The sequence below is a fragment of the Coloeus monedula genome (genome assembly GCF_965178545.1).
Source record: "Coloeus monedula genome assembly, chromosome: 12".
Lineage (NCBI taxonomy): Eukaryota > Metazoa > Chordata > Aves > Passeriformes > Corvidae > Coloeus > Coloeus monedula.
This window is the reverse complement of record NC_138792.1, coordinates 8,961,312-8,985,525: the sequence shown is the minus strand read 5'-3', so window position 1 is coordinate 8,985,525 and position 24,214 is coordinate 8,961,312. Positions and strand designations below refer to the sequence as shown.

General features: G+C 45.9%; 1 protein-coding gene across 1 annotated transcript; it reads right to left on the bottom strand.

The window, feature by feature from the left end:
• Positions 1-1,803: 1,803 nt before the first annotated feature.
• Positions 1,804-22,735, bottom strand: LOC309577532 (synaptotagmin-like protein 2; the record flags this gene model as incomplete). The annotated part of the gene is made up of 16 exons (XM_082289637.1): positions 1,804-2,221; positions 3,328-3,533; positions 3,777-3,876; positions 4,443-4,521; positions 5,266-5,427; positions 6,051-6,153; positions 6,324-6,493; positions 8,340-8,441; positions 8,917-9,008; positions 10,884-10,982; positions 12,345-13,466; positions 14,082-14,175; positions 14,351-14,441; positions 15,528-15,621; positions 20,249-20,400; positions 22,635-22,735. 16 exons carry the CDS (start codon positions 22,733-22,735, stop codon positions 2,076-2,078), a joined length of 2,913 nt encoding a protein of 970 aa, XP_082145763.1. The 3' UTR covers positions 1,804-2,075.
• Positions 22,736-24,214: the final 1,479 nt, after the last annotated feature.

Sequence of the window (24,214 nt, the reverse complement as noted above, 5' to 3'; positions counted from 1 at the left end):
ACTTTCCCAGCCACAGCAGAAATTCTGCCCCCAGGAATATCCCAATCCCTGCGGACAGGGATGCACCCAGGAAGAAAGAAGCACTCCCATGGGCAACTTCACTGCCACAAGCCACCATCCACCCTACGACCAGGGCTCCTCACCCAGTAGGAGGAGGAGTAGGTAAGTTATACAAATGTATAAATACTCACATGTTCAGCACCTAAGCTAAAGATAATATTTTTAATACTCTCAACTTAGGCCCAGTATTGTTATTTTATCCCACAAAGGTAATAAATGACCAAATCTTGGTGAACAAAACATGCCAGGCTGGAGCCCATTCAAAGTATTTTTGGGCTGACATGTTACAGATGTATCAGCTCCTTCATTAGACAGTCACTGCTTAAATCTGTTGCTCTATGGACTCTCTCTTAGTGCTTTTATTACCATGTCTGGTACATTTCCAAGCATTGTCTTTTTCCAACTGCAGAACCACTTTAATTCTTTATTTTTTCCCATGAAAGCTGCTGATTATCTCCCAGATGTTTCCATTTAAAGAAAAAGTCTTGTTAGTCCAAGTGTACATTTTCCCATTAATTTATTTACAACCATCTTTGCTAAGCTGAAAATTCACTAGGCTTGAGTTAAATAAAATCAATTCATTAAAGAAGAATATCAGAATAATCAGAGAGCCAAAATCTAAATTGGGATAGTTATAAAAAATATTTCTTCATGACATTTCACTTGCCCTTTGGCAAAAACACTTCATTTTGACACAAAAAAATTTAACACCTCTTTTGCTTGCTTTTTTGTTATTTAGAGCATGATAAAAATAGGTACAAGAAGACAAATTGATGACTAAAGAAAAACATTCTATTTAATCACAATATGTACATCCAAAATAGAAATTACAAAGCTGCAATTCAAAATGTATTCACAACACCACCACAGTCAATGTGCCAGATGCAAAGGTTTTTTGCAAGCTACTGGCAAAAGGGAAATTCCAGGCACAGACAACTCACTAACAGGCATCAGGTGAAAGGGACACAAGAGGGGCAGCAGGGGAGGCAGAGGTAGGAGGCCCCCAGGAAACTGCAGCTCTGCACTCCCTTCACATTCACTCACTCCCTACTCACCTCTCCCAGCAGCTCCCAGTATCTTCTGTGTTCCAGTGTGGTTTTCACCTTTCATCCCTGACCCATGGTGCCAGGCTAATGTGTGAACATCCCCTACCTCATTAGTTCATAATGAAATGTGTTGCACACAAGGCATTGCAGAGGGGTGATTAGGCACGTTAGCAATGTAACCATATTTCACATTTGGGCAAACACTTTAGTTTATATTGCACTCAAACTCTCACAAAGAAACTTGCCTGAGGTCACTGAGGAAGCCTGCGGGAAAGCCAGGAAAACAGCCCCTGCTTGCAAAATCCCACTAGCTGTAAGACCATCCTTGCACTCTTTCAGATTAAAGCAGAAAGAAATTAATATACTGAATTCCTCATTGCCATCCTCCTCAGGTTGCTTCATTTTGTGCTGCAAATAGTCCTCTCTTTCTTTATATGCACCTTGGAACTCAGTTTTCCTCATGTTAAAGAGGTGTTATCACCAGTGACAAATGCAAAGCTCCCATTCTCAAACTGTGCTGGTGACTTGGAGCAATTGTACACCAAGTACAAAGTGTACCCCTTGCAGGGAGTATGAATAATACCACGCTGCTGCTTCAGTACAACTGCATCTCTGCGAGGAAAAAAATGGCACAAGAAACAGTAAAAAAATAAAAGTATCCGTATCTCCTTTTCCTTCTGCTAATGCTCCCAGAGCTTAATAGAATTCAAATATACTGAATACATAAATGATTAAACAAAAAGGCAAATTAAGTTTCTTCTTGGTCAGAATCACGTATAGCATCAGTTTGGCATCTTCCATGTCCTCCGTCAGTGGATTAGTACTTAACATGAACACCTCCAAGGTGATGCCCATTAATTGCCTTATCACCCTGACACTTGCAGCCCTGTGGATGGTCTCTTTCTCCTTGGTGCAGGAAGTTTCCCAATTCTAATGAACACTGGGCATTTCTATGGCACCAACGATGGGTTATTTCAGTTTTTTCCTCCCTGCCAGTGAGCGCAGTGGTAGCAATCCCTCGATCCATTCATTGGCAGCCAGCATCATCTCCTGCCAAAAGGCCACCTCCTCCTGTGTGGAATCCATCCAGTCCACAGAGATGCCATAGCTCAAACCTGAAAAGAATGAGAAAACTTGGAGAGCTACACAAAGAGTTCCCACCCTGTGCAAAAATACTCAATTGGATGTAACTGCTACAGGCAGTGTCTTAACATAAAAGCTGCTGACTCCCCCTCAGCAAGTTGCACCCTGAGCACCTCCTGTTCTTCTGCCAATGCCCATTCAACACCAGAGTTCAGAATGAAGTCAATGCAAAAGCCATAAAATGCAAGAACCCTAAACACAACCTGCCAAGGAAAGCAATATTGGGCTCAAGCCCTTTCTGCATCATTTTGAATGGTAAAGAAAGTCTTAAAGGTTTGGTTTTCCCCTTAAAAGATTTTCTTGTGGACAAGGTAGAGTAAATTCTCTTGTTCTCAAAATTCTCTTGTTTCATTTCTATAGGAATCAAACATACCATAGCAGAAAAGTGTGTACGTCAATTTCAATTCAACCAAATTTTCAGGTGCCAATCACTTGTCAATGAGATTAAAAAAGTCTAAATTTAGATCACAGCTAATCTTGGGTTTGGTATTTTTATATCTTATAGTTCCTGCCCCTTCCCTCTGGAGAGCTCCCAACCCTCCTGGTGACGTTAGAGGTTGAAAACAGAGAATGCACAGGCAAATCCAATAACCACAGGTGCACCTGCAAGGCAGACCTTCAGCTACCATGAGCCTTGTCCCCCAAAGAACACTTATCCTTGACTGCAACACTGAGATCTCTCAGAGAGCACTTCAAGGCTGGACAGTCACCAGGTGGTGCTGTCCCGTGTGACATTCCAGTCCATCCCTGAGCACTTTTCCCTGGGAGGAGCACCAACGTAAGGTTGGTTTGTCATGCAGCCTGTTTTCCTGTAACAGCAGGAAAACTCTCTGAGGGACCCAAGGAGATTCTTGAGTTTTGCCAAACCTCAGATGTGATGTTGGCAGAAAATGTGGGAACAGAGGGTTGTTAACATGGTACCAGGGCCATCCCTCCAGGACATAGTGTAGGTACCAGTTACTGAGAAACCCCATTCCTGCTATCTCCCCAACAGGAAAATACTCTGTAACTTCCCACTTTACCTTGTGGCTCAGCACCATGGTAACAGTATTGAGTTAATATAAAGGAAAATACTCACCCGTTCCAAGGCCCAGCCTGATTCCTCCAAGGAAATGGTTGGTAAGCTTTTCATGATCCCACACAGTGAGTTCAACACATGCATCCTTCAGATCCTCAGTATGAAAGCCATCATACACAATGGTGTGATTGAAAACAGGGTTTGTGTCTCTCTTTATGACTCGGGTCTTTTGGTAGCTCTTCTTACTGGTGTCTGGCAGCACATAGCTTTGAGAGGAGAAAAAACACAGTATGAAGCATTGAACATTGACCAAGAGCTTTATCACAGCAAGGATTTTCCTAGTTTGGCCACAGGTGAATAACAAGGGCAATTCTCCCCTACAGTTCTCCCAGTGCAACACAAAGGCTTTCCAGTATGGAGGCACAGCTTGGTGAGCCTGAGAACAGGGAAGGAAACACAGCCCTTTGTGTGGGCACAGAGCAGGAGCAGCACTGTGCTCATGCACTCACCACTTCACAAAGGAGTCAACTCCAGATGGACGCAACTGCAGCAGGTCCTTGACATCTTTGACCCAAATGTGAACTTCGCCAGAGGGAGGATTCTTGGGCCCTGCCATTTAGGAGATGAGAAAAGCTGTCGTGCCACTCAGAGCCATAGCTCCCAGAATGACAGGCCTGCTCTGCAGGGACCTGTGGGACCCTCATGGCTCCTCTGTGCTCACTGCCCCTCCCTGCAGGTCTCAGCACTGCAGCCAGCTCTGTCACTCCTGCAGCTGCAGAGGCTCCTGACACAACCTGCCAGTGCTGCATCAGACAGGAAAAGAGAAGGAACTGCTGAGCCAACCCAACCTCGTGTCTGCCCCACGGTAACATGGGTTCTGTGCTGCTCCTACCACATCACAGCACCCTACAGTGCCCACATGCTCATAACAGCTGATGAGTTGGAAGTTGTTGAGTCCCTCCTCTCTCCCCAACACTTTCCCAGTAAACCCAGATGTGAAAAACAGATGTAGGCTGCAAACAGTGCTGTCAAACACTGCTGGTTGTGCCTTTGTGCTGATGTCTAAGATCTTGCTCTAATGAGATTGCTCTTCAAGCAGCCCCTAAGCAGATGAGGCATTGCAAGGTGTGTGTTTGCACATGGGCAGTAGTCCTTAATGCATGAACTACATTTACCTAGGCTTCCAGGGGGCACATACTTAATGGACAAACTCATCACTCCTCGATGATCCACACCATTAACAGCAGAAAGGCTCTGAAACAGAAAGAGTTATGACTGACTAAACAAAGGATTGTGAAACACAGCAAGGCAAACAGCTTTTCACTTCTGTGGAGGAGCACAAATGGACAAACTCTGATTTTCCACGGCTGGAGCAGCCCGTTCTTAGGGCAGCTCCTTTCTCTGTGGGTTTGTTCTCAAACTCAGTCTCTCAGAACCAAAAGCCTGAGGATCCAGAGTATAAGGCTGCCCTTCCAGACATGTCCAGCTGGATATAATTAAGCATCTTGGTTCTGAAAGATTAATGTCCTCTATTGGTTCTGAAAGATTAATGTCGTCTATTTGCTTAAAAGAGATCTCAAATCAGATCTGTAAATCCAGAAGCATGCAGGAAGCTGTACAGACTTTATGAACAGTGGCATCTGGGTATTTACCTCTCAAGGCATGTCAGCTGCTTCACCTAGTACTCTGCTGTCTGTTTTTGACGGATGGTCTTCATGTGAGTGGAGAGAATGGCAAAGTCATGTCAGAGTTGCTATGATTAGTGTCAGGTTTCATTTATGAAAGTGTCCCTACAGATCAGTCACCAAAACAGACCCGAGAAGGCCATTGTTCCAAGCACTAAACTGCACTAAGGTTCCAGGGGTTGCTCCCTAGTACAGTTCAGGTTGCTCTGCTCCACCAAACCCAAAGACCTTAAAGGAGTCAGGAAGGACTTTTGCCACCCTCAAGGCTTCAGGGCTGGGCTAGAAAGCAGGACTGCAGCTGAGACACACTTACCCGGGGCTTCAGCGGGTACCAGTTGAGTTTCCTGTTGCTCCAGTCCCAGCTGGCCAAGTCTATTTCAATCTCTCCCAAAAAACTGTTACGTCCCAATGGATCATTGTGCCAAACAGAGAGATTTAATTTTTGGATCAGCAATACCATTTTCTCTATTTTATACTAGAGGAAGAAAGAGAAGTCAGGTTGTTCAAATTTTTCTTCTGTTTCTTTAACAAACAGAAATAAACTACTCAAAAGCTTGAATAAGCTCTGAGACACTCAAACTCACCCCACACATGCACTACCAATGGACTGGCTTCAGTCTGAACACCTCTTTTTTTGTCCTGTAGCAATGCTACTACCCTGACAAAGCTTTTCTGCTGAGCACAGGGAAACCTGGCATTCCATTCATCACAGGGCAAAACCAATATTCTTTTAAGAATTATTAACACAGGCCTGGGCATTGTTAAATAATCCTCTATGCTTTGATGAGTATGATCACATAATGCAGACCCTTCTTACTAGTCCTATGCCTTGTGACTGCATGCCAGGGAAGGGAAGGACCTTGCTCTGACTGCAGGTCCCTATTGCATCCAAAGATCTGTGTAGTTTTGCAGAGAAATCACGAATCTCGGGTGCCACACAGATGGGTGCAGAGGAACGTTAACATCCCAGGCCTCTCAAACCCCAGGGAAGAGCAGTGCAGTGTTGGCAGGAGCCAGGCAAAAAATCTGGGCAAGAAGGCGGGATCTGATAGAGGTGCCTACTACAACAGAGGTTTTCAGAGCGTGGTTTGTTCTTACCCGTAACACCTCATTATAAATGGGATTCACTGTCCTCTTCTTCACTGATGTTTTCCTCTTACCCATCCTAGCTTTGTCTGGGAGCAGGTAAGTTTTAACATACCTAGAAAAGGAAACAAACTCCAGTTGGATATTGCCCCACAACGCCAAGCTCTCTAATTAGCAGGCACACAGGAAGGAAGGAAGAAACCATGACATTTAAAGAAAATAAAAATCCTCCAGAACACACAATGCAGCAATAGAGAAGTCACAAGGCGCCAGAACATCACTCACGGGTCAGATCTGCCTTTCTTCTCATCCACTACAGCCAAGTCCTTGCACTGGGACACGTGGACCTGGAACTCCCGGTTCTTCTCGTCATAGTCTAGAGCAAATTCCACGGTTCCTTGGGCATCCACACTCCCAAAATCGCCGCTGTAGACACTGAGCACACTGCCACTCACCTGCCAGGGGGAAGAGCAAGGTCAGTGCCACTGAAACAGGCACAGTCTGACTCGGTTCTGGACAAAGACAATAGTCTGAGAAACACATTCCCAGAGGAAAAAATCTGGCATTCCCATCTTTGTGCAGTGTGATGTCGACACAGAGATGGTTCACAGCTGTGGCTGCTCTCACACAAGCCAGGGCTGGGGAACCCAAATAAGGGTCTCACAAGGATGTGCTATCCTAGACCAGGACTTAGAAGCACTGAATGCTCAAGAAATTCAGAAGTTTTTTCACTCCTAAATCCCAAAACTTTGGGAAATGGACTTAAATATTACTGGGGGGACAACACAAGTCTCTTCCGTATGCTTACAGTACAAAAACTGATATCCTCACCCAATCTTATCACTAAGAAAGAAAGATATTGAGAGAACTTGAACTATCTTATATGAACTTGTTATTTCAGGTAGATACAGTCACACAATTGTCAATCCATTTAAAAACAGGCTAATAAGAACCCTATCAGACTAGAAATGTAGGAAGAACTATTCCTTTCTTGTTGCTTACTCACAATGTGCATGGAGCAGTACCAAACAGATACAACCCTGTCCTGAAGAGCCACTGCTCCACCAGAGACAGCCCATGCTTGCCCCAAAGGCACAGGAACATGAGGTTTCTCCAGATACAAATCTGGAGCTAGGCACCCAGAGTCACTTGCTCTCCCAGAACAAACTGCATTTTGTCCAGACAACTTTGGCTTCTTTTTTCAAGTCTTTGTCTTTCACTGGTGGAAAGTAATGAAGCACAAGCAAAGCTCAGTGACAGAAAGACGAGGTAATTTTCTATTGCACTCATGACTCCTGATGGGATATCATAAAAGCTAACGCTGTTTACAAAGCAAATCACTAACCCTCGTGGCACTTTTCTGTGGTACAGTCATGAATTTTTATAAAAAAACTTTCCTAGTAATTAACCCAATTCTTCTCTGTCTTTCCCTACTTACTTTGGTTCTGAATTTTATTATAACCTCCAAAAACCTGCTAAACATCTCCTGTCAGACCTTGGAGCTGCATTTACCATCCCATCAGGATACTCACTCCAGCAGAGAATCTTGAACGAGATTTTCAAGAACACCTGCATGACCTGGACTCATTTTCAGCTCCCAGATGCTCCAAATTAGGAGAAGAATTCATATGCCCCAAAGTTTTTAACATATTTATCTACATTCATGACCTTTCCCTACCAGCTTTGCTTCACATATATTCTTTAAATCTCAAATATACTCCTTGGAGAAACCCATAACAGTAACACAGCAAATACAAGCACTTTTAAGTAGCTCCCTCCCCAAATACTGTCTCTAAGGAATCTTTTAAAAATGTTCAACTAAACACATTTGGCTTTTTTCAGTTTTCCTTAGAAGCTGAAACTCCAAAACATGCCTTTGCTGTCCAGGTCTGAGTTCCCTCTTATCTGCTGATAAAGGATGAGCTTGCAGAGGGCACCCATCTGCAGTTCTGAACCACAAACGTGTCCTTTAATAGCTGTGTGCCTCATTTTCCCACCTAGAAACCCCCTCCCCCACCTCCTGCACCGCCAGGATTCAGAGCATCCACACCTGGCAGAGGGGGCTGTCGCTTACGGGGAGTTTGACCAGCGACGACTCGATGGGTCTCTATTTTGAGATGGTACCTGGATTCACTCCGTTAACCCGAGTGAGTAATTAACCAGCCCTGTTCTGTTAATAATGTACCCTGCAGAAAGCAGCAGGATACCCTGGAGGCCACACCATCAGCATCAGCTGAAATGCAGCGTCACTGCATCCAACGCAGGAGCCCTGTCCGGGAGCTGCCGGCGCTTGGTACCTACCGAGGAGACAGAAGCCATGTCAGACGAGTGGCTGCCAATGCTGGGTGTCTTCTTGTGCCTGTTAAACTGGAAGCTGATTTCTGAAGCTGTGTCTGATTCAGTCTGCTCAGAAAATAAGAAGCATCTTTAAGCTCTGCCGAATGAGCACTTTGCAACACTAGAGAGAAAAACCAATTGCTCAGCAGAGTCCCATTAAGCAGAGATCAGGTTAGGAGAGTGGAGGAGAGTGCAGAGAGCCTCCCCAGGGCATCCCCTCCAACCAGCACTGAACGTCATCATTAACTGCTTCCAAACAGAGCTGCATGCCCCGCCTGGGCTCTGGGAAAGGGCACAGAACAGCACGGTTTGAGACACAGCGAAACACTTAAACTCCTCCAGGATGGAACAGCTGCTCTGGGTTACTGGGGGCTTTTCTCTTAAGGCTTTTCTCATTTATTCATGACAAAATGAGCTTTTCTCACTTATTCATGCTCTAAAGCAAGTACTGCTGGTGTCCAGGAGAGACATTCTCGTGAAACCAACGGCCATTCAGGGGATGCTGTGAATACTATTTCAGCCACTTCTGGCATCAACCCACCTCAGACAACAGGACAGGAGAGGATCTGCTCAGCTCTTTGACTCTTTCAGGTTCAAGAAATTGATGTGGTATCAAATGAGGTTTATTGTATGCTGCAGGTACAAAAAAAAGGCATCAAGATAGCTTGTCAGAATCAAGCAATTATAAATCACACTTTAGTTTAAGGGCACAAGGAAGGATGAAAAGCTTGTGGGAGGCACTGGAGTACTACCTACTTGCCCTGTCTGTGTCACCTGTCATTGAAGCTGATCCTTCCCAAGACAAAAACTGCTAATTAACATCCTAGAGCTATTTTCGGTGTGTTTTAATTCACTGTGTGGGAGTGTGGAACTCCCTCTAGTGGCTCATCTAATGCCCTTATCAGCACAAGGACGTCGATGTTGCCTGCTTTATGTAGACTAACTTACACTAAAACCACGCAAATCTACCTCCTTGTCAAAGAAACCAATCATGTTCACATTTTTATCTCACAGCACACTGCCCTGTAAAAAAGAGCACTAAAAATATTTAGACCCACAATTTCACCATTGCATACACTTCTTAAATACTCTGATAGACACAGAGGTGTACAATAACCACACTATCTAAAAGAAGAAAGTCAGAAACCTTCCTATCAATAGAAAGATGGTTACCAGACTGCTTAAATGTTTAACTAAAACCTATTTTTTGTATCTTTATCTTCTCCCACTAACTCTCTTGAAGATTACTTTCTCCATCCCAGAAGAATTTGTTTTGAAAAGATATATGTATATGAACATGCATGTTCATATACACACTTGTTTAGCATGTTAGGCCTGATGACACATTCTTTGGTGCTCAAAATGCCCAAGAGCTTCTTGATTTACCACTCATTTGATATTTACTATTCTGTGTCCAAGCTTGAATAAATAAGTGTAGCCAGCCCGCTCCACAGACTATTTGCTATATTTGAAAACAAGGAACTGTAACTCTGTAGAGGAGGGTTTCCAAGGATGAAGTTTGGGGCCCTAGATTAAGGGAAGCTGAAATCTTGGTTGTCTGTGTGGAGACCATGTCCCTGAACAGCAATGTGGGGCCTGGAGCCTCGAGCCACCACGCCCTGTGACATGTTGGGCACCACAGGATGGGGCAGAGCTCAGCACGAGGTGCCAGCCAGGGTGGGCACAGCCACAGGGCTGTGCAGTGTGACCTGCCTGCAAGCTGCCTCTGACAGAGCCCCAAAGGGGACTGTCCTCCCTCCCATAACCAAGGGTTGGACTTCAATTATCTCAATCAAAGCCTCCAAGTGGCTTTACCTTTCCTTGGGGCATTGCCTTCCCATGCTTCTCATTTCAGTCCTGGCAGCCTTGGCCTCAACACTTTCTTTTTAAGCAAGCTCTTAGCTTGCCAGCTTTCACCCTCTGGGGATTGTCGTTGGCTTTCTTGGGCACAGAGGTTGCTGCTGCCTTCCCTCAGGTGCTTTCCATGGCTGCAGCTTTCTTGGGCTTCTTCAGGTAGGCTGGTGCTTCCTTGGTTGCCTTCTCTTTATCTTCTCTAGGTTTCTCAGGGAGAGACTGTCACCATAAAACATGTCCCAGCTGGCAGCTGGTGACATCAGTCCGGCCACGGGCTCTGCTCTGGGTGAGGGGACAGGCCCCATGAGCAGGAGTCTGTGGCACAACTTGTACCAGGTCTGGCACCTTAGATCAATCCACAGGCTGCCAACACACCCCACAGCCCTCGTGCAGGAACAGGAAAGACGAGCACAAGCTTCTTGCCAACCCTTTGAAGCCCTTGTGTTTTTGCTGAAGTAACAAACCATCAATCTAGCTGCAATTTCCTGGCTCTGAATTCAATTTTAGGCACTACAAACTTTCTAATTTGATGATGAAACAATATGTCATTTTCCTAGCCTGGTAAACACACACAAGCATGGTGATGAAAAACTGGCATAATATATTACCTTCAGCAAATGTAAACCAAAAAGAAGAAAGAAAGACGTTACTCACTCTCTGTGGTTGTGTAAATGTTCACCATGCTCTTTGCAAGATTAATGCTATTTGCTCGGGCCAGTGCCTGAGCAGCAGGAGAATGATCCCCATCTTCCTCTGGAATACACGAAAAGCCAAGTCAACATGGTAAATAAATAAACACGAATGGGCAGTGTGTCAACAAGCCCATGTGGGTGTGGGCCTCCCTTGGTCACTCTGCTAGAGCACACTGCAGTTACACTGCACAGGGCTGCTTTCCAACCATCCGGGTGTCTGATGTCTCCCCTGAGAAAAAACTCTTCACACTGTGTCAGGAAATGTAAATACTGGATTAACCCAGTCCCCAAGACAGATCAGCTCTTGTGAAGAGCTTCCAGTGAAACACAGCCATCTGCTAATATCATCCTGAAAGGAATGAATTAATAAAGGAAAAAGCCCTGAGAAATATTAGAATGATCTGGTGTATAAATGGTTGGACTTAATGATCTTAGATGTCTTTCACAACCCAAAATATACCATAAAGAAAATATTTGCATTGACCTGAAGTGCAACTCAGGATTTTCATAGGAATGTTATCTGAGCTAGGAAATAAGCCAATTACATAATTAAAAAATAAAAACCAGATGAGTCTGTGGAAAATCCTCTCAAACAGGTCTTACCCAGGTACATGAGAGCAGAAAATTTGGAAAAAGGAGGTAAGATGCTCTCTCTTTGTAGGTCTTTGCTTGGAAGAGAGCAGAGCTGTGGGTAATCAGAGCCCAAATGTAAAGTGAGTTGCAAACAACATTTTCTCATAGTAATAGTCACTACAAGAGCCCATCAAACCTGGAGCAAGAGGCTGCTGAAATGGTGATACTATTGACACCACCATGGTTGAGAACATGGTATCAGGCCCCAGGAAGATCAGACTCCTTTTTCAGTCCGCTTTGCTTAAAGTTTAATATCGAAGTTCACTTGTGCATTCCAAAAAGACCCAAAATGTCATTAAGGCACTGACAGCCAGTGGCTGTATCAAGGTTCTCTAAGAGCCAGCATATTTATTAAACACTTTACCTCACATTTTATTTCTTCTATTTAGACTTATCTCTACTACCACAAAGAACTCCTCCAGTCCCACATTTGAAGAAATTCAATCTTGCCAGTGAGTGAAATAAAGTGAGTTCCTGTGATGTGTTGTAGGTAGTGCAGGGCTGTCTCAAGGTGAGGTGCTTGAAAGTAAGGCACAGGGGCTGGGAGTGGGGAAGAAAGCAAGAGAGCATGGCAGTGTCCCCTTCTACACTCACACTAGGCTATGCTAGATTTGTTTCCAGAGCTCTTTGCAAAATACATTCCACACAAGCTAACTCCGCACAAATTGCAATATAGGAGAAAGGGACAGATGAAGAAAATGTGCAAAATGCAGAAGGGTTAGGGAAGAAAATAAGCTTAGGGATGGCTCTCTGTTTGGATTTCACAGGGTGAGGTCACAGCCCTCAGTACCTGAGTAAACAGCTGAGTCTGTTCCCTGAACAGCCTCTCTCTCTCCAGATGGTTCGCCGGCTGCTGGCTGGTCTGAAGACTCGCACATTTTTTCCTCAGGTAGCTCTCCATTTATTTTCATGTTGTCAAGAGTGCCCAAATCAGATCTTTCCTCTTTCGCATCATCGCCTTCATCGTCTGTGAGCACAGGCTCGATCAGTATCTGCACCCTGCTCGCCTGGGACCTCGCAGTGGGCTTGTGCTCTTCTGCCATGACCAGCTCCTCCGCAGGCGTCCCTGGCTCCAACATGTTGCCAGAAACATCCTTGGTAGGTGACTCGAGTTTGATGGAAGGCGCCCGCACAGGCAATCTGGATTTCTTGGAGCAGTGCTGCCCCACCTTCTCTTCCTCTGGCATCAGCAGCTTCCCACTGCTTTCACTCAGCGAGTCATTTCTTGTAACCAGGCCGCCTTTGCTCTTGGCATACGTGGATCTGGGAGTGAGGGAAACCGAGCCCTTCCTTGCAGGGGTGGCACAGCTTGGCTCTTCCTCACTAGAAGACAACGTTACTGTCCTTTTGTAGGGGCTCTTTGTTTTGGTGAAGGCGCCAGGTTTTTCCACAGCGTCCTGGCCTTGCCCAGACTGCACGGAGAGCGAGCGGCACAGCTTGAACTGCCGACCGTCTGCCTCCGCCCTGCCCAGCTCCGCCACCGAGCTCCCCACTGCCACCGAGTCTGCTCCCTTCTCCCAGAAGTTCTTCAAGTTCCTGAAGTGTTCACGGTCGAGGCCGATATCCTCCTCTTTGCTGCTCATTGATGAGATCGTGTAGTTCACGCCCTGCTTCCCAGCCTGGCTGCTTTCCCCCTCTGTGGGCAGTGGTCTGGGGCTTGCCAGCGGCTCTTTCTTTGTAAGGCTGTTCTCTGCTGGCCCCACAAGATTCACAAACTGCTCGGATCTGGGGAAGGTTCTGCTTGGTTTCTTCTTAACTGGTATCCTGCTGGGAGCGTAAGTTTCTTCGGGTGGAGTTTTTGGCCGCTCTGTAGCGCCGGTGGCCCCATCAAGAGCTTCTCCTCCAGCTGCAGTGCTGGGCTGAGGCACAGCATCCTCTGAAAGCTTGGTGGGCAATGGAGATACTCCATGACCTACAACAACAACAAATGCTCAGAGCCTGTCCCACTGCATCACATCCAATCTCCCCAGAAGGTCTGGGCTGCAATTTCTCAATGAGAAGCCAGGGGAATTTTCAGAAACCAACAATATATTCCTAATTCTTTTCCATATTCAGACTCTAGAAATCCCTTCCATCTGAGAAAGCCATGAAAATCCCAGTTCTTCTCCCTGCAACAGGGCACAGAAAAAATCCACTGAGCTCTAAACTGTTGCTGCAAGTTGTGGATTTGTTTGCAGGTTCCCTTTCAATTTGACAGCTTCCCTACTGGCTATTTGCTATGTTCCAAAACTACACTATACATTCAGTGCTGGAAAGAGAAGGCAAGTTCTCTTCTGGATTAAAGAGTTGAGAGTCAAGCATTCAGTTTAAAATGTACTGAGAGCCCAGAGAAGTTTCAGTCATCACACTGCTTTTTGCCTTGTTCCCTGCTGCCCTGGCTGTAATTCATACAAATGTTGGCAGCCCATTCTTACATCCCAAGGTACTCCTTGTTATTTATTTGTACACACACTGAAAAGCATCTTGTCTCTTGGTGTTTGATGTTGAATAACAAAAACACCAATAGCTCACTGAACAAAAAACTTACCTTTCCTAGACAAATGAAAGCTGTTTGTTGCAGTCACAAATGGACTTATTCCAGTGTCACTCTCTGAGGAAGAAGCATCATGTATGCTGGATCCCTGAACAGAAAACAAATCTTATCAGTGTATATATACTGGCAAGACTTGAAAAAATGTATTTTATTTGAGCAGACACACCAGGGCACGCAGCCTGTGGAGCCCCTGTCAGTAGGTATAGACTGTGTGAAGCTCCAAGAAATAACAAAACAAAGTGCAGAGGCTGTGCCTGTACTACCTTGTATGATGCAGACAACTGGACAGGAAGTCTTGGCTTCGGTTTTGGCAAAATTTTCTGTTCTGTGGTTTCAAGAGTAGGTCTACTGGATCTATGAGAGAGGAGAAATGCCTGAACAAGGAGGTCTGTGGTAATGATGTGCCTATTTGAGGGCTCAGGCAGTCTTCAACATGACCTCGGTTCTGCTCAGACATAGAACTTGCTCAATAAAAACAATGTGTGTCAACTACTAGATTTATTCAGGTTTTCCCCTTCTGGGAAGTGCCAGAAGAGCCCAAGGGCCATGCAGAAGGGAGAGGCATTTCTATGCTAGGGCCCAGGAAGGAACAGGCCACACCTGGCTTTAGATTGAATGAGAAAAACAAAGCAAGCCTTTCAGGATTTAACCAACACCCTCCCCCCCCGCCCCCCCCCAAAAAAAACCAACCTCCTGAATGTTGTGCCAGCAAAGCAGGAGCACCTTAGGCTTCTTGCCTCTGGATCCTTCATTAAACAACACCCACTAATCAGCTGCAAGAGGTTTCCCAGTGTTGTCAAGCCAAATATTTAATATTTAACTGGAGCAACTGCCACCTGTGAGAATGATTCCTCATTCTACTGACAAAAAAGGCAAATGAGATGGGAACAATACATGAATATGTGAATTTTAATTGCTTCTCCATAGTCCACGGATATTGAGCGAGATCACTGACTTGCTCATTGGAGTGCTTTTAGTAGATGTTTCTGCTCAGTCAGCACAACGTGAAATCCTACCAAGCCTTGATGGAGAGTGCTGAGGACCGGACACAGAGGTTGGCACCAGCAGGAAATGAGCAGTTTCCTCAAACAGTTCATTTTGTTAGTGTTGCTCCATAGCAAAAATTAAACAAATAAAACCATAATTACTTTGAAAAACTAACCAGCATATCCTGACATTAGAGACAACTTCCATTTCACTGATCCCTTATCAAATCATGCAGGAAAAGACCTTTGTGGGATAAGCACATTAGCACTTGATTATTAGGGGTGGATTGATATTCTGACAATTCCTGGAAGAAGGACTTAAAAAATATCCTATAGAACTTATTACTTATACAGTCTTGGAAACTCAGTTAAAGACCAGAGTTTAATGGGTTGCATTCAATCTTCATTAGAAATAAGAGCAGCAGCCAGAGCACTGCACACGCAGCAGTGTTACCTTCCCTCTCCTGTATCAGCAACATCCTCAGGAAAGGCAGGACTCGGGACAGCTTTGCTTTCCAGACCCATCTGGATGTGCTTGTTGGCCTCATCTGTAATGCAACAGACAACTGAGAAATGACATTTCATTAAACTTGTAATGCTTGGTGTGTTTTGTTTGGGGAAAGAAGAAGTTTTGCCCAGTGAAAATGAGTGGCACAATCCCTGGGGGTTTAAGAGGAGAGGGCTGTCAGGGGTTCTGCCTGCTCTCCCCAAGGATGGGAAGGCCCCAAGGCACTTCCACACCCCACAGGTCCAAGAGGTCAAAGCTGCCCGACGCCCAACTCATGCCAGGAGCTCTCACATCACTGGAAACCTCCACAGGATGCTGCCACAACTGTCAATAAAGTTAATCCGTTCCAGGATTTAAATTTAGCCATTTCCTGTTTTGACTCAAGTCATCCGATCTTGGCAAACAAAGGAGGAGGCCAATACAGTTAATGAGGAGATCCCTGTTATTTTTACTGGCACAAGGCTCAGCTATATCTTCTAAGCTCCCAAAGACCCCAAAAGAAAAACAATAGAGGACGTACCCTTTACAGCAGACTGCCAGGGTACAAAATTGCATTAGATATTTTGTTAGCAAATGGGCTTTCTCGCTACTGCAAAACCAAAAAGATTAAACTCTCAAGCAGTGAATAAAAACTAAGCCTAGTCTGGTCAAAAAGATCTGCATGTATTTATTCACATGTAGCTAGGTCTATTTTAAAGAGAAAATCTACCTGTTACAAGAACTGTCACACCATTTAGGATATATTTCATAAAACATTACAATAGAAAAAGTAGTTCAGAGGATTCAGAAGTAATATTAAATAGCATAGCCTCTCTTGTTATCTGGCTGGAAAACCACATGAGGCCCAAGAGCAGGCCAGTCCTATGGTCAGACAAGACTCCACACAGCCAGTGTGGTGCCATCCAGCATCAGCACAGTCATCCTGCAAGTCACAGGAGTATCCAAAGGTTCATTCCCCCTTGCCTGCACATCCCTATGGAGAAAAATGCTGCATTCCCAATCTTCCTGTCTGCCCAGCGCCTGGCCCTGAGGTGCAGGGACACAACAGCAGCTGCTGCTCAGAGCTGTCTGCGTTAGGACTGCATGTCTGGCACACACAGGAGGTGGCAGCCGGGTGGCCCCGTGGTTTCCACAGCAGCGGGAAGTCAGGGAGCCACTCCTGCTGAAAAACAAGAGTCTGGTTGTGTAGGAACGAGCCAGTTTTAGAGAGCTTGTTTCTGAGAGAGGGACTGTTCTGCCCATGCAAACGCTGATGCGCACAAAGCATCACTGAACACTGTTTTAGGAGAGCGAACCCGAGGCATGGTTGGTGGCACGTGCAGGCCATGGCACGTGCGGGCACAGGAAGGCACACTGAGGAGATTTATGGACACAGTGAGCCACATCCTCCTGTCTCACACCTGGGGGAGGGAGGTGCCAGCAGGTAGCTGTGCTGGAAGTAAAGGAACCAAACACAGAGCTCCCACACTTTCCCTTTGCCTGTCATGGTTGAAAAGACCTTGACAACCAAAGACTGCATTCATTTCCCACCCCACTTGCAAAGGCACTGTGTCATACTTGCTCTTCACTGACACTTCCCCCTCAGACAGAGCTCTTCCCTCCTGGCTGGCAGAGGCAGCAGGAAGCCTTCCACCCATCCAAATCCCTGCCCTGCAAAATGGCTCAGCCACTGACACAGCTTCACCTGGCTCCTAACACCACAAACAAATAAGCTATGTTAGTACGTTATAATCCATCAAAACAAGCAATATGCCTTTGCTAACTTTAGGATGAGACAACATACGAAGCAAATTCCAACAGAAATTAGGAGTGGCCTGACCAGTTTAACTTGTTCATACATATATTTTTATATGTGTGTACAAAACTGACAGGCACTCCTGCTTAACACTTTTACTCATTTCCTACCACTCTAAAATAAAGATTCTCCATGTCTGGGGAAAGCACAACTAACTGGGCATCAGGGCTCACTTGCCACAGCAGGTGGATAAAATGGTCTCTCTCACAGGTGGTTTTTATCCCTCAAGTTATTGCACATAAGCACAAGGAGAAGTTACCATCAAATTCATCCATCTGTGCTGCTCTGCAGGCTGTAGTTTAAACATAGGGTATCTATCTGTTTTATAGATTAGTATTACTGCCCATGACTAGTGTTTTCTACTATAATCAATACCAACTGTGAAAACCCTTAGGGATCCCCACCACCCTCCCTTCTGAAGGCTAAAACCCTCCTCCAGAATAGATCACTGGGAATTTTCCTTTGCAAGCACAAATTTCCACCCCTCCTCAGCCTGCTTACTTTGCAAAGGGAATGCCAGCAATTATCTCTGTGGGGCTTTTCCATGCAGGAATTTTCTCATTTAACTCCCTAACACAGACTCAAGTCTATAAAGACTAAAATCAGGAGTTATGAACACAGATTTGACTAAATGAACTTTCATCACATTGAAAGCCAACAGAGGTGAATGACTGATCTTTCCAGGGGAAGGAAGAAAGGTGTCAATATGGCAAGCAAAGGCCCTTATCTCATCTAAGGTGAATATATTAGCTGCAGAATCTTGATGCACAGTGATGTAAAATGGCAGAAAGAGGAAGGAATAAAGTCACATGTTATACCTGTGCTTTATCAAAATAAGTGTGAGAATAGAAATAGAGGGGAAAAGGGAAGAAAAAAAGTTGAAAAAGGAATAAAGGCTAAATCTAAACATAACTATTACAGTACTATAATAACATTTGCTCCTTCCTTCTTGAAACAGCATTAGTCAAGTAAGGCACATGCAAAGACTACCTTGCATAATGCTGCTAAGGAGACTATTTTATGTGATGACCTGATACTTCATCTCATATGTGCACATTAGCCCAAAAAGTTAAATCTAAAACCAACAGTACTTCAAATTCTGCTTTCCTGAAGCGGGCAGAGAGCTAAGGGTGCAAGGCAAAGGGCAGACAATTCTATTCACTGCAGGCTGGTAGCTGGGTTGCAGGTGACAGAGTATTTGCCTGACCTGGGCCCTGGCAGAGAAGCTGCTGAAGCTCTGCCCCTTCATACCAAGAGGGTGCAAGCACAAATGCACATTCTCAAAAAGAAGAACACACTCTGCAGAAAAGCCAGGCACCTCTGCCAAGATGGAAAAGGTTTTATATGTTTTAGCATTCTGGAGGTATGATAAAATAGTAAATTTAATGACATCGTGAATTCATAATACCAAGGATAAAAGCAACTTCATATGAAATATGATGGGCCAGTTCTGCATGAGAGGCTCCAATGAATCTATGCTAAGTTATGAGAGCTGCCAGGGGTAGGTAAAGAGCAAAAAGAAAATGAGGCTCTCAGTGAAGTCTCTAGTCAGCATTTAGCTTTCAGAATGTATCTAAGTAACATGGAGCAAGGCAGGCTACCCTAAACCCAGGCAATTCCTGCTACAGACATCCGGGACAAGGAGGCCCACCAAACAAAGGAGTGATCTGTACTGCTGCTCCCCCCCAGCAGGAATGGGAAACTGGGCCCAGGAAAGATGGCTGAACTGAACTGCTGGAGATGACATCTGAGTGCTGGACAGATGCCCCTTTGTCAGGGGCAGTAGCCTTCACTGCAGAAGAGCAGAGCCCGGGTATGGGGCCCTTGTGTTACAGACAGCAGCAGACTTTGCTCAGAGCTGCCTGGCAGGGCCAAGGCTTCCTAAGGGCAGCAGCAGCCAGCAGCTCCCCAGCCATGGCTGAGGGTCTGTGACTGCCCACCCTGACAAATCAGGAGGTTGTGTGACACTGGGCTGTGGGGGTGGCTGGCCTGTCCTCATGGTGAGGACTGGATGTGAATCATCCCCAGTTCTGCTTTGTACAGATGTTCAGCACAAAGTTCCAGCTCCAGGCTGGTTACATTTTGACTCTCAGCACAGTCCTGCTTGTTTCACACAGGGCTGATCTCTTGCCCTGAGCTGACAAATCTGCTTTGATCTGTTTTACATAGCACCATGAAAGTTTATCTGCACGTCAAACAACATGCAACACATCTGCTTCTAATTAGCACGTGGTCCCAGATACAGCCTGGCTGTGGCACACAGCCTGGGTACCATTCAGTCTTGCCCACAAAGCCCTTTTTACTTTGAAAACCACATTTTTCCTTGGAATTATTTCCATGTAAAAAGCTAGTCATGGACCCTCTCAAGTGGGCAAATACTTGCCAGGAGGAGAGAGGCACCATCTCCCTTTGCAGAGATGTGACTGACCCCACCACCCGAGACCTGTGAGAGCAGCTCTTGTCAGACCACTTCAGGAATTGGGGCAGGGGGATGTGTTTAACCCACACATGTCAGTTTGATGCCAGAAACTGTCCTACATCATCCCCTTCTCCTTTTATTTCTGTGGTAAGAAATGATACCAGTGACCTCTAGCAAACAGAAATTTTGGGAAAAAGAAGCTGAAGTGAGGAAAAGGCATTGGCTGCAGATGGCTTTTGCTTTGGTCCTCTGCCACAGTGTAATTTTTTCTTTGTGCCCTGATTTTGATAACAAGGGCTGTTTTTCTAGTACTGAAAACATAGCTGAGAATCCCCTTATTACAACACAGGGACTGCTTCTCAACAGACTCCCAGTACAAGGAGGCTTCCATCCTGGACCAATTTTTTGTGGTCACTCAATTTGTTTTCTTAAGATGCACACTAACATACTTACTTTCTAGTTTGCCCTTTTTCCTTCTAATTGATGCCCGAAGTAGATCCGGCCCCTCCAAGTCTTGCTGAAACCGTTTTGCCTTCACTTCCGAAAACCATTCACCTGTCACAAACTTCTTCTTCTTTTCATCCTTGATGGAGCCTTGTATCCTCCTGCAAGTCAGTAAGAGCATTACACACCAAAAAGATCTCCAAACTTTTGACTTCCCCTGAGCTACCTTTGCAACATGTCCATGGGTTCACCTCTCTGACTATGAAGGATCCAGAGATTATTCTCTGCAATCACAAGAGCCAAACCAGCATTAAAACAGCAGCTGATTTATTCTTTATCTGAAATGGCAACAGCACCTTGTAAACACAAGCTTTCACCTCTTCCAAATTTCACAAATCCAAATCAGTCACCTGGCAAGGAGATGTGTCCACTTGCTTGGCTGCCCTGAGGATTAAGGAAGGGGTGGGGCTGTCTTGCACTTCTCCATTTTGTCTATTAATCTCTTTATGAGCAGCAAAACCTTTTGAATCAAATTTGCTGCAAACTACAGAAATAAATAATGATATTTAGAGAAGCAACCTGTCCCTGCAGCAATCTCCTTGGACACTGCTCCTCTCCCTACTCCTCCTGCCATGCCCATTTTGGCACTCATGGTTAGCTCTCCTTCCTGAGCATGGCTTCTCCCACTGTAACTCGCTCAGGCACACCCCAGGCTGGTTTTAGGCATCTAAGCCTGTCAGTGCTCTGTTTGCCAGCCCATACTCTAACCCTCCTCACCATGGCTTGCTGAATTAGCTGCCTTTCAGCTGGCACTGCCTCCCACAGCTCACCACAGTTCAGGATCCCTGTGAAACCTGGGAGGCCAGAGGAAGCTCCCACCTCAGCCCGGTTCTCAGCAGGAAGAGGGGGCAAACCCCCAGATAACTCTGGAGCCTTGAGGGGTCACACATGGCTGCCTAAAGGCCAGGAGGGAGCAGGTATGGGATAACTGGGCTCAAGCCTCTGCAGGCTGCGCTGGGTGCTCAACAGGAGCTCCCATCTAGGCCAGGGCTGCACCTGCCTCCATGAGGGTCTCAAGGAGCTGGGCCAGAGGAAATAGATATTTTAATCTTGTTGACACCAGATCAAAGAAATGCCATTGACTTCATTTTTCCCAGCAGACAGGTTGTGTTGGAACCAAACATGTCTTACTGCAGGTAGCCAAACTGACAACAAGGGGCTCTGGGCAGGACCTAATTCACTCCCAAATCAAAGCCTGCTGTGCAACAGCTTCCAAAGAGAAGTGAAACAAAACCAAAATAATCCAAACACTCTTTTTACCAAACCTCCACTTCAGAGGAAAAATTTATTCCATTTCAGAAACAAACAAACAAAGCCCAAAATTAAAAAACAAACCTTTTTGAAATTGTTTCAATTCAGAGGAGAGGTGAGAGCATGCAGACACATACACCCCAAGTCCAAGCTTCTGGCTTCCAGTTGTTTCCCCAGCTCTCACCTCCAAGCAGAGGCCAGGGCACACAGGTTCCCAGGAACCTGCAGCAAAGCTTCCTGCTCCCCTTTCAAGCTTTGAGCATCCTTCCTACACAGGGCTTACTCTTTTTTTGGCTCAACAGCAAGTCGAAGACTCACATCCTTAGTTGAGGTAAACTGGCACACTGCCACCCACACTCACTGAGCTACTAATTTCTTGCTGTAGAGAATTCGTTGCCAGATCCCTGAGCCTGGTGCATACTGTCAGCCCAGATGGTCTAATGGCTGGCATTTAAAAAGTGACAGCAGCAACAAGCAATCCTGATCAACCAGACCTGAGCTCCAGGATGGCCAGTGGCAAAGGAGCTGAACTGAGCAAGAATCCCTGGCTCTGGAATGGCTCCCTGCAAACCTCTGGCAGATCATGGAGCCTCTAATCACCCCTCTCTGCATGATAGATGGTGCACACACATCCACCTCAAAGAGCAATGGGGGGACATAAAGCAGAGAAGGGGATGTAAAATCTCATTTTAAAACACACTGTGGCCTTTCTGTGCTACCAAGTGAGTAAAACAAGACAGCGGCTACTCCCCTGCTCAGACCTCTGCCACCAAGAAATCAGCATTTTCCTCCCCAGAACAGGAAAGGGGGGATTGCCCTTGGCATCTCTGAGGGCTGATGATTAACTCAAAAGGAGAGTCCACTCCTGCAAAGAGGGAACAACAGCAGCGACAGAAGGATGGCTGAGAAAGCAGTGGTACAATGAAAAGATCTATCGGGATCTGAGCAAAAGGGACAGCACTGCTGCAACCTGCACCTCTCCTTGTTCACACACACACAGACACACACGTGCTCCTCTCTCAGAGAACTCAAAAAATCTCCCCAAGGGAGGCTCACATGCTGCTGCTATCACACGCTCTCTCACCTGATGCGATCCCCATCCTTCTTCTTCAGCTCTGCATCTCTCTGCAGAACCTTCATCAGCTTTTCATACTCCTCCTCAGTCAGGAAGCTCAAGTCCAACATCTTCCCTACAATCTTCTTCAGTTCTTCGGATGGCTGGAGCAAAGACAGAGCAGGCACTAATCCAGCCCAGGCTGCCGCAGTGCCATGGGCAGCCCCTCGCAGCTGCCCCTGGTGCTGAGCAAGATGTGGCTAAGGAGAAAGGATTCACCACAGCATGGCTTGGGTGGAACTCGCCTTAGCACCTGCACTTGCGCTTCCAGGCTCTTGGCTGGCACGTCTCTCTGCACTGCATGCCTCCCCCTGCCAGGAAAATTCTCTCAGCGAAATTAGGCTCCTTTGCTTTGCTTTTCTTCAGGCACAGTTGCAGCGATCTGGATGCCAACGTCAATCACCGAGGGAAGCACGGGAAGGAGCGAGCTCCCGCCGCCCGCCGGAGCTGCCTCAAGAGGCACGAAAGCTCATCTCACCACCGGCACCCCCAGCACCTCTGGCATGCGCTCTCCTCAACAGGGAGTTCTGCTCTGTGGAGTTCAAGCATCCCTGCGAAGAAATAGCACCGAGATGCCTTTTATGATACGCGTGACATATGGTAACCGAGTGTGTACATTGGGGGTTTTTATTTGTTCTCCAGCACAAGTTCCAAAACAAGCTGCCCTACTTTCCTCCCTGTCCTAGAGCTCCTCACATGGTATTAACCTAACCAAGACAATGGTTTTTTTTTAGCCCTTTCTTACTAACAGGTAAACAGTTGACTCAGCATGCTACAAGCAAAATATGCATATAAATTACCAAATTGCTTACTTGCTTTTTACCTCCATTCTTCTTACCCTCACTTCTTTCTGCCCTAAATGAGACCAAGGATAGGCAGCCAACCTTTGTAAAGCAATCAGAAAATGACAGAACAGCAACCTGCAAGCATTTCTGCTGCATGTCATGCTATGAAATACCAGGGGCTGCTCATCTTCTAATATGTGTGCCCTTTGCTTTATGCTGCACTGGTATTTGCTATTCAAACACTACTGGTGCAGATCACTTTGTGTCTCAAAAGACTGCGAAAATGGCCAGAGGCTGCAGGGCGTGGAGGAAAGGTAAATCAAACGTTGCCTTGCCACTTCATTCCTTTTCCTCTCTCCTGGCCAACTTGAGGGCAGTAAGGCACACCTTCAAGGGAGCAAAAGTTCTGCTCCTGCCCATGTAGGCGGTTTCTAGCTCACTCAATTTTTCCAGTGTTTCCAAATCTTTCAAGTGATTGTGGTTTTCATGACACTTTGCTATTTCTTCCAAAGCCACAGCCTTAGGAGTCAGATCATTACCATTTTCATGGCAGACATGATCTGAAGGTCATCAGGCCCATTCCCTAACCCCAAAGCCTGTATCACCCTTACTCTCTAATCTGCCCCTTTGAGGATACCAACCTCAGCCCTTTCAGGCCATCTATTTCAGTGCTTTGCTGTCAGCAAGAAACCTCTTCCTATTGCCTACCCCAGACCTCCCTGATAGGTGTCAGCCCTTTGCAGCCACCCTCACTGGGCTTGACAC